At 40.9% G+C, this 10,533-nt stretch overlaps 2 protein-coding genes and 1 long non-coding RNA gene across 3 annotated transcripts in view; 2 read left to right on the top strand and 1 right to left on the bottom strand.

Moving 5' to 3' along the window:
* Nucleotides 1-10,533, top strand: part of LOC145455596 (5-hydroxytryptamine receptor 2B-like) — a 176,945-nt gene that overhangs the window by 59,519 nt on the left and 106,893 nt on the right. The window lies entirely within an intron of this gene.
* LOC145456327 (uncharacterized) lies at nt 1,191-1,654 on the top strand. Its single transcript, XR_013920575.1, has 2 exons — nt 1,191-1,429; nt 1,553-1,654. It is a non-coding gene; the product is annotated as an uncharacterized LOC145456327 (long non-coding RNA).
* On the bottom strand, nt 6,579-10,419 carry LOC145455599 (transmembrane protein adipocyte-associated 1-like). The gene is made up of 8 exons (XM_080333577.1): nt 10,024-10,419; nt 9,416-9,647; nt 8,804-8,956; nt 8,621-8,737; nt 8,473-8,536; nt 7,641-7,743; nt 7,400-7,574; nt 6,579-6,913 (listed from the first exon to the last, which is right to left on the bottom strand). Exons 1-8 carry the CDS (start codon nt 10,332-10,334, stop codon nt 6,719-6,721), a joined length of 1,350 nt encoding a protein of 449 aa, XP_080189703.1. The 5' UTR covers nt 10,335-10,419; the 3' UTR covers nt 6,579-6,718.

Below are 10,533 nucleotides of genomic sequence, written 5' to 3'. Positions count from 1 at the left end.
AAAGATCAAGATCGAAAAGAACTGTGACATCGGGGCTCTAGGCCGAGATGGATGTTAGATTTAAAGCATCGCAACTGCATGCGTGTCGTTCGACATCCTCCTATCTGTTCATCACATCGCATTGTGTCTTATCGCATTTTACATTGTGTGTGACTTCAGATGAAAAATATAACCCAACTAGTGTCCTCTTATTATGCTTGACTGCGGGAGCAGTGGCAGTCTGTTTACACCAGAAAACACAGATCAAAGGTACTTCATCTGATGTCCCCGTGGGAAAATCAAGTCATTTTCAACTAAGACTGTGAGAACCATAAAAGAAGTTGACCAGTGTAGTGGCTAGGTGACATCCATAATCTGACATACCTTCAAGCACTGATTTAATGAGCCGTTCGCAGTTTCACTTTCCGTTCAGTTCGTATACTTACACCGGCATGGCTCAATCTTTGAGACAAGCATATTCATCTTAGTCTGATATTACATTGTCCACGATTTGTGTTTGTGTAATCTGTCGTCTGACCCGTCGTTTTCATTTCGTCGCTTGCTTTTTTCTATGCTATCTTCTTTACTTTTCATTCAGTGTGCATGCCTCATCCTCTTTACATCGCCTATGCCAAGGTGGGTGTCCGATTCCATAGAATACTCCAAGTCGCTTCGACACCTTCCTATTTTCATTGCATCGCATTTTTGTGGTGTATTGAACTGATAAAATTGCTAATAAACCAATGATGATGATGATGAAATCCTTCTGGGATTTGTATAGGAAGTTGTTAAGTTTTCCCTTGCCAAACTATCGTGTTCGATCAAAAAACTACTTTCTACATGTCAGAAAGTAAACAGCTCGTATTTCAACTTTAAATTAATCGGTTAATTCAATGATATATATACAGGTCAATTGGAGATAGTCCAGAAACGTAACCACTAGAAGAGTGAGCAGATGAAAATCTACTGGCATGTTCCAAAATAAAAAGTACTTTCCTTATTTAGCTAGATAGACTAAGAGCACCATCACCGACGTGATGGATACATCCATCGACAAGAGAGCATCAGAGTTAGCTAGTTACTTTTCATTATATTTACTACTCAAGTAGAAACATACAGAGAAATTTCCCCTCGATCAGAGATAGTCGATATATACCATGTCTGTGGTGTGTCTAGTAGAGTACTGCATTGCAACCAGGACATCATGTTTGAGGTGTGTTCGTAATGCATTGCAACCTGGACAGCAAGTCCGGGGTATGTTTGGGGTGTGTTGGTACTACGTCGTCACACTTGAAGACACCCCATAGTTACCCTAGACAAGATGTCCTCTTGTTCGGTATGCTCCTAATTGCCAAAATGAAAGGCACCCTTTCAGAAATTAGGAGCATTGCGACATTTTCGAGTTACGCCTGATCCGCGGTCCGTTGTTTACATTGTGGTCTTTGTAGTAGTCCGCTCGGTCCGCAGTTCCGCTCGGTCCGCCGTTTAGTATTGCAAGTTCCGCTAGTTCCGCGGTCCGCTCGTTCCGCCGTTTAGTTTTGAGCTATTTTGTTATGGTCCGCTCGGTCCGCAGTTCCGCTCGGTCCGCCGTTTAGTATTGCAAGTTCCGCTAGTTCCGCGGTCCGCTCGTTCCGCCGTTTAGTATTGAGCTATTTTCTTATGGTCCGCTCGGTCCGCAGTTCCGCTCCGTCCGCCGTTTAGTATTACATGTTCCGCTGTTCCGCGGTCCGCCGTTTAGAGTTGCCCCAACGTCACTCTTTTGCAATTTCGCACGTTGAAACAACTGAGAGAAGTTGAGTCAAATGAGCTAGCTTATTAACTAGAATAACAATATTCATGTATATTTCCTACGCTACAGGTAATTACTACCTATACATAAACCGTACAACGGGAAGAGTAATCACTGCAACAATGATACCCCAATCAACACCACAGTATTCTTGTCGACTGGATCGTGAATCTATAAAGGCAGAGACACCGCCGACATAACGAACACTTATAGCACCAGAGAGACATCTCCTAGACTCCTACTCCTATCACAGGCTTCAACGAGCTCAGTGATTTCATAGAGAAATATCAAAGAAGCATAGTCCATTTTACACATTCTGAGAAAATTTACTTAACGTAAAGTTTTCGTCTTCTTTCAACCATGTAGTGGCCCCGTTTAACTTTGAAACAATGAAACAGACATAACCAGGCCGTGTTATTTTTGGCATTTCAGGAGCCAGATGCCAAAACTGCCAAAAATAAAAATTTGAAAATGCCAAAAATAACCAATTTTTGGCATGTGCCAAAAATAACACGGCCTGCCAATAGTATATTTCGTTCATGGTGTTGTGTTACCAAGACGGCATTACAAGCGAGAAGAGCGTGTGTGAAGGGCAGGTTTCTTACTCTATGGGTCCAGCCCACCCATTAGGGGAGAAAGCATGGTGTCCTAAATAGTGTGGTCATAGTGTCCTATATGGTGTCGACACAAGCAAATCGCACGGTTCAATGAAATTGTATCACGTCACAGTTTCCATTTGGCTACAGGCAATTTGACGGTGATTTTTGACCGGCTTGCCGAGCATTAAATTTGATGAATCGGGTATCAATCGAAAGCTGACTCTGCACTGATTACGAAAATATAAATTTTATTCCGCTCGCGGCCCTGGAACCCCCACAATCAGCCCCAAATTATTCATTGTCGAGTAGATTGGTAGTGTGACGCAACAATGATGTCTGGCGAAACGAGAGACTCGCTCAAGAGCAAGGATGCGGCCGAGCGGCGAGAGTGGGATCAGCTGACGTCGTGGCAATAGCGATGTGCAAACGCGCGACAGAGAAACGCTGCGCTGTTGATACTTTTTCTATGCGTTTCGGTACAAGCGAGCACACACCAGCCTTTCCTTGACTTGTAAGGGTAGAACTGCTGGGTCCACAGAATGTTTTTGGTCCCTACCAATTTTCGCGCAATATCCTTCAGCTGATAGAGATATGTAGGCTACGTCTAAATAGTCTACATTGGATATGTCACATTATTATGATATCGATTGCCTTAGCCCGCTAGTTGCGTAGGGCTCCAGAGACGCGTGGCGCTGTTGATACTTTTTATAGGCGCTTCGCTAAAAGCGAGCACACACCAGCCTTTCCTTGACTTTTAAGGGTAGAACTGGGTCCACAGAATGTATTAGGGCCCTACCAATTTTCGCGCATTATCCTTCAACTGGTAGAGATATTTAGGCTACGTCTAAATAGTCTACATTGGATATGTCACATTATTATGATATCGTTTGCCTTAGCCCCGCTAGTTGCGTAGGGCTCCAGAGACGCGTGGCGCTGTTGATACTTTCTATAGGCGCTTCGCTAAAAGCGAGCACACACCAGCCTTTCCTTGACTTGTAAGGGTAGAACTGGGTCCACAGAATGTGTTTGGTCCCTACCAATTTTCGCGCAATATCCTTCAGCTGATAGAGATATGTAGGCTACGTTTAAGTAGTCTACATTGACTATGTCAGATTATTATGATATCGATTACCTTAGCTGCTTATTGCGTAGGGCTCCAGAGATGCGTGGCGCTGGTGATGGCGGATGTCGATACTTTCTATAGTCGCTTTTATGGTTAAGTGTGAGCAATGAGCATTGAGCATGGGCATACATTACAAGCTTTTATTTGATCCGTAAGGGTAGGACTTGGTCCGCGAATGCAGCAGGTAAAATGTTGATTGTTGAATAAAGTTCAACAGCAGGAGTGTCGAATTAAACTGGGATCGCTGTCCGGATTCAATCCGTTATTGGAAAGCTTGCGGGCCAGACCTGCCAAACGACTCCAAAATGTTACCACCAAATCCATACCTTTGTTTTTCACTGGAATATATCTGATATCACTATAAACGTTGACGTTGGAATTTGGTGTATCATTTTTCAATCACCAAACAGTTTTTTTTGAATGCCGGGGACCTTTTGCGTCAAAAGTAATACAGTGGTATCACAGATATTTGAATTATATTCATTCTGTAGCCTGTATTTATATTCCTAATGTAACTTACGTAAAACGGATATGCATTATTTTTTTCGCATCTGTGAAAAACTGAATGTCCATTGTCCATTCGGCCCAACAGAGTTTGCATAGAAAGCGCATAGAAAAGTATCAACAGCGCAGGGTTTCTCTGCGACGCGATTGCTCATTGCTATTGCCGCGACGTCAGCTGATCCCACTCTCGCCGCTCGGCCGCATCCTTGCTCTTGAGCGAGTCTCTCGTTTCGCCAGACATCATTGTTGCGTCACACTGCCAATCTACTCGACAATGAATAATTGGGGGCTGATTGTGGGGGTTCCAGGGCCATGAGCGGAATAAAATTTATATTTTCGCAAGCAGTACAGCGTCAGCTTTCGATTGATACCCGATTCATCAAATTTAATGCTCGGCAAGTCGGTCAAAATCACCGTCAAATTGCCTGTAGCCAAATGGAAACTGTGACGTGATACAATTTCATTGAACCGTGCGATTTGCTTGTGTCGACACCATATAGGACACTATGGTGAGGTCATAGCGAGATTGAACGGCTGACTGCATTTGGTTTACGTCATACTTTCCATTTGTCCAAAGGCAATTTTACGGCCATTTTTGACCAGCTTGCCGAGCGCTAAATTTGATAAAACGGGTATCAATGGCAAGCTGCCGCTGTACTGATTACTAAAATATTAATTGTATTCTGCTCATGGATCTGGAACCCCCAAATTTCGTTGGGTGAAAAATTAATTCAGGAGAAACTTTGCTGACCTGAGTTTGGAAGCACTGTTACAGTGCAAACAATTTAAGTCTATTCAAAAGCGGTAACAATTAGGTTTTGAGCGTGTTTGTTAGGCTTCTTATTCTTTTTGCTGCTGCATACTGCACATTTTGTGGTTTCGTTTGATATTATTAACCTTTGTAATCGCCAGGTTTTTTCTTCTTATTATCGTTTGTTGGTACTGATTATAAGTGGATGCTGCGCATTTTTTGGTCTCTTTTGATAAACTGACCCAAATAAAGCGTTTTTATGACTAATTCGAGTCTGAAAATATCTATTTAGAGGTCGATGCAAAAAACTGCCAAAAATAAAAATTGAAAAATGCCAAAAATAAGCTATTTTTGGCAGTTTTGGCATATGCCAAAAATAACACGGCCTGGACATAACCATCACCCAGATTTGGCCGAAAAAAGTGGAAATTTTTCAAAAACTTTTTTTTTCAAGTTTTAAAAATGTACCTTTGAAATTGGAAAACTGGATACTAGCTACTTTGATTCCGACGCGACTGCATAGCGGAAATCTTTTAGCCTAGACTTGGTTATGGTGTATGACTATTACCTTCATAAAAAAGGTCGTCGAAGTATTGTGGCGAGTGCAGTCATAAAACAGTATAGTTGTCAATCCCTTGTGACTACTTCCAAAATTGCGAAGCTCATGAAGAATGATTAAGTGTGGGGGTACATTCCCAATCTTTTATGAAATTAGTCCTCAAAGAAGTTATGCAGGACGATACAAATACTTATGAACATTTTCAACCAACAAGACAGCGCAATGGTGGATCGTCCGTCTTCTCGTTGATCGGGCGTTCAATCCCTGGTCGGGTCAGACTGAACACTGAAGAGTAAAACGTTTACCGTGTGGCTTCCCCGTTTGACGCTCAGCATTTCCGAGATAGTATGGAAAGGTGGTACAAGACTTGGAAAGTGTCACAGCTACAGAGCAAGAGGTGCCGAATTTTGAAAAGGAGGGCACTTTTATCAAATCATAAAAGTTAGTTTACCGAAATTGAAAACGGCTGATTTTGAAATATTTACTGGGAATTTTGTTGTGTTGACTAAAAAAAAGGACTCGACTTTGACTCGACACCCAAATCTCCCAATTTTTACGATACAATGTGGGGTTGACTGGAAAACAAAATCATCCCGCCGACTCGACTCCCGAATGACCCGCTCGAACGTCCGCGTTACCTATTTCCGTCATTACGCCGATTTTCAGTTGACCCTGTCCTGGACATATTGTAATCATATGCATATCTGCACCTTCCTTGTCAACTGGCATATGTACGTCAGATCTATATCGTGTGTACCTGTCTATGCTGCAAAAGCATCAGGACAAAATATACGTCTATTCCTACGTCCTTTGAATAGATAAGATGTTTTACTTAAATAATCATTGAGGTCGATAAAACCAATCTTCTTGATTCCAAAATATACATTGCACAATATCACTTCGAAGCCGACCACCTCTGCATTCCTTACTACTGTCTCAAAGACGGCGTTCCTTCTGGCGTTATACTAGGTCGAGGACCAATTTCGGAAATTACCGATTCTAGTTAGTGGCACGCACGGCCAACATGTATTGTATTCGAATAAATTGGTGCTTTCTGTGGCAGGGTCAGATGCAGCGTTAATAGTCATTTACTCCTTCTTGGCGAGCGACAAATTGGCTCCATTATACCAATAAAATTAATGAAATTTGATTGCAACATATGATTTTATGATCATTAGCCCAACAAGGAAGCAATAACATGCTTGTAAACCGCAGTTTATACGATCATAATCGTGTAACTGCTGTGAGTCATAACATAGCCGTACCATCATAGCTATATATACTGATGATTTTATTGGGAATAATATATGATACAAAATGGACTCTATATGCAACTGTGAGGCAAAAATGGAGACTTTCGATATTACGTTATTGCAGCATGGCAGACTCATGAATAAATAGGGAGTCATAACGCCTATCGGTAGTCGAACTCATCAGTGTCCGCAAGGTCAATTTCTTTAAAAAAGTTCGCATTTGAATTGTCATCAGGTTTGTCACTGGCCATTTCGTTGGTGTTGTGAAGTGGCTCCGATGCCCCTTGCTTCTCCCCGTCATAATTGGTAAGAGGCAAACGATCAAAGACCAAGATGCCATTGAAATCTGCATCAGTCTGAAACATGGGCAAAACGTGATACTTCGTTGAAATAACATATAATCCTAGCATATATCTAATTAGTCAACATGTCAGTCTAATTAGCCTACGATGATGTCACTTCTACCCCATCCTCACAATATCAAGGCATTATGAACATATTGTCATAACACAAATTTGCTAAGGTTGATGTCACTTCTACCTCATCATCTCAGCCTCCCGGCATGAACATGAACATTGAATTTGAACATATTGTTTGTTGCAATGTGACATCTATCCGTGATTCGCTGGTACTTGTCTTGTCATTCGAATAACAGACTCACTGGTGTTAATGAACTTCTACGGGTAGAATGGGACCAAAAGGAAAATTAAAAAATTTAAAATAGCACTCATTTGAAGAGCATTTTAACACAGTTTCTGACAATAACTAGAAGTCTTAAATAGCTGCCTGATCTCCAGTAAATACTATTAACTGATCACAATAATCTAGACTCATCAACTTACATGTGCGGAATGCCCAGACTGAGTATTTCCATCCTCCAGCGCCTCATCAATTTGATTTGAATACGAGAAGGGAATGCTATTTTGTTGAACACTGCCAAGGTAAGAATGTAAAAATGTCCAATAAAGGAGTGGTGCAAAGAGGATAAAATACAAGAGTGATGCCAGATCCACAATGCTGTAATACAAAAAACAAGAAAAATGTCAACATGGACGCTGATGGATTGGAATGCTATGGACTTACCATAATCCGGCAGGATTATAAGCGTTTAGCAGCCCACTTCCGAGAGCAAAAAAGAAATACAGAAACGCCATTATGGTCGCATACATATAAAATGTTCTTTTTGCTGAAAATGTACAAAATTTGAGCATCTTGGAAACAAATTATCCATCAGATATAATGAAAATAACGATATAGACCGGAGGTGTGCAGCCCACAACACATTGCCAATTTTGAATAGCATGTGCATATGAAGTGGGCCAAGATAAGGACCAAAAAAACACTAAAATATGCATGTGATGACTTTGCACATGAATATTTTTGATATGGCTCACTGGTGCGTTATGTCGGATCGGGCGAATGAATAAGTTAGGATGAGTCTTGTCTTAACCATCACTGTTATCAATTCTCAATGAGATGGTGTACCTTCCATCTATATAAAAAGTCTATGAGCGACCTGCGGTCTCGCCACGTTATTGATTTCTGGTTCGCAGGCCAGAAAGCTTGCACACCCCTGGTATAGACTATAAAACTTTATTAGATAACAAAATTTCATAATTATCAATGCAATTTCTCCCTTCTAATTAGAATTGGTACCAGTAACCCACGAATATTTTTCAGTCACATGAAACAGTCAAGTTATATTGTCGTCTTCAACTCCTTAAGATGAGCATGAGCATTCACTTTTGACAACTATGAGCAAGAAAGTACCAGAGTTGCTATTACAAAATACAAAAGATCGCCTTAGACGTGCCGTATTTCAAGTGCTTTTACAATGGGAGAACACATGTTTTAATCGAAAATAATATCGAATGAGCGGCATGTCACAAATATTTCACGGTGACAGCCAACTTACTCGGAATTGTAAAATACTTGTTCATGCACTCCCAGAATGGTAAGATGTCAACAAGAATGTATACCTGAACAGAGGTTAAGTGTTAGTTTGGTAAAAATGGACGCCAAATATTTGGTAAATGCAACAATTATTTTCATTGGATACTCACCATGCAAAAAAGAACTGAAGTTACAAAAGTAAACATAGGACCACCATGTCCATATACAGACCAGGTATCACTTTCCACTTCATATGCAGGGTGTTCGACAGTCACTTCTAAGACACCCTAAAATGTTTGAAAGCATACCGGAAAAAGTGTCCTGCGGAGGCAAGATCATTCAACAATGCCTACCTGTGTCACAGAATAAACAAGAGCAAGGAGCGATGTGATGAGCAATACCCTTCTTATGCTGGAACGGCTATCTAAGTGCCCACACGCCAGCCCAAAGACCAGAACACTCATCTCCGCCATCAACAAAGAGAAACGCAGCACAACCCACAAGATCTGCAATAATTACATCTATAATAGTTATATAGTTATAATAGTATGACATGCCATGCATGTCGCTGACATATCTACATACGAGTCCTTAACGGGATACAGAATGAGAATGTTCAATCCAGACTCAGGTGGATTTCACTTAAAAGCTTCATTCTTAATTACAATTTGTTATTAACCTGAGTGGAGTATGAATGAAATGTGAGGAAAGGGCATGATCAACTAATCTAGTGGAATTCAATTGTGGATGTTGATAAATAAATTATTGCTCCCTATATTACTTCATATATATATACTTGAATACTTGTAACCCTTTTTTTTTGGGGGGGGGTCAAGAGTCAACAGCAAAATTCAGAAGAATCATGAATCGATTCTTTTTGCAAATTATTGGCATTAATCCTGCACACTGACTTTTTCTAAGTCTGCACTAGAATGTTCCTAAAAAAAGTGGAGGCAAGTAATCACCTTATTAGCATCCGAGCCAGCAGTTGTGGAAACATCCACCGTCATGGACACGATACATCGGATTACGCTCAAGAAGGCTGCCATGGTAACCAGGGAAAAGTACACAGAAAAAATCGGAGTAGCACCAGATAAGCCTCGAGTCACCCGACTCCTCGACTTATAGAAGTTATAGAGCAGAAATATCAGAAAAAGTATGCTTGGCACAAAGAGAACTACATCCCATATTCTCAACCTGAAAAATATAAGATATTTTTATAAATAGGGAGCATTAGAGCTTTTTCTACTACAGCATCTCCACTACAATGAATATTATTTTATAAATATTAGTTAAAATATAAAGGTCTTATTATTCAGACAACAATGGCAACTTTTAAAGGCCATCCACAAAATTAAATACTACACAATAACATTAATTTTTCAACAAACCTGACTAACCACGACCAGTAACCTATTAACGAAACATTGAAACTTATAGCATGTGTCATGCAATTGAATAGGTCCGCTGGAATGATGGAATCGAACCCCCGACCCAGCCAGGGGTGTAACCACAGAGAAACTGTGACTGTATAACAGAAAAAGTCTATATCATATTGATATTCAATACACACCTCGAAGACCCAACATCCTCATAGAGAATATTTAGGCATACACTCTCACTGGAGTTTGACAGTGTCGCTTGTGTTATATTACTGCTGAAATTCTGTGGTATCTGTGTAGTAGTAGTAGTAACGACAGCCGTCTGTGGGCTCGTTGTGGTAACAACGGCGACCTTCGTTGTTGCCGAGTCAGAAGTATTTCCGGGTGTGACGGACGGAGTCCCTGCTGTTGCCGTGGTGGTGTAAAAAGAACTATGAGCTATCCCAGTCGTTATGTTAACCACCGACAAAGACGCGTTAACAAGCGCCATCACGTCCACCATTCCGCGACAACACAGAAGATGCGAAGCCGATCGCGAAACGGCACTACTCTACCAGAACCTCAATAACAAAAAGCTGGAATACCATTTTAACGGTTAAAGTGCGAAACAATAGAACCAATTAATCTTGAAAGATCACTCATCATTCCTACTTTTCTGTTCTAAAGAGCTTCTTGGAGGTACAGAACTCCAATATACAATT

This window comes from Botryllus schlosseri, chromosome 14 (assembly GCF_051294905.1).
Source record: "Botryllus schlosseri isolate E-star chromosome 14, Bs_hap1, whole genome shotgun sequence".
In the NCBI taxonomy this organism is placed as follows: domain Eukaryota; kingdom Metazoa; phylum Chordata; class Ascidiacea; order Stolidobranchia; family Styelidae; genus Botryllus; species Botryllus schlosseri.
Note: the sequence above shows the minus strand (reverse complement) of the source record. Positions and strands in the feature narration are given on the sequence as shown.

Coding starts and splice junctions, on each gene's coding strand:
- LOC145455599 (XM_080333577.1), bottom strand. CDS start 10,334: ATGGTGGACGTGATGGCGCTTGTTAACGCGTCTTTGTCGGTGGTTAAC. Junction 7,575..7,640: donor TATAATCCTGCCGGATTATG/GTAAGTCCATAG, acceptor TTTGTATTACAG/CATTGTGGATCTGGCATCAC. Junction 6,914..7,399: donor AGTCTGGGCATTCCGCACAT/GTAAGTTGATGA, acceptor CCCATGTTTCAG/ACTGATGCAGATTTCAATGG.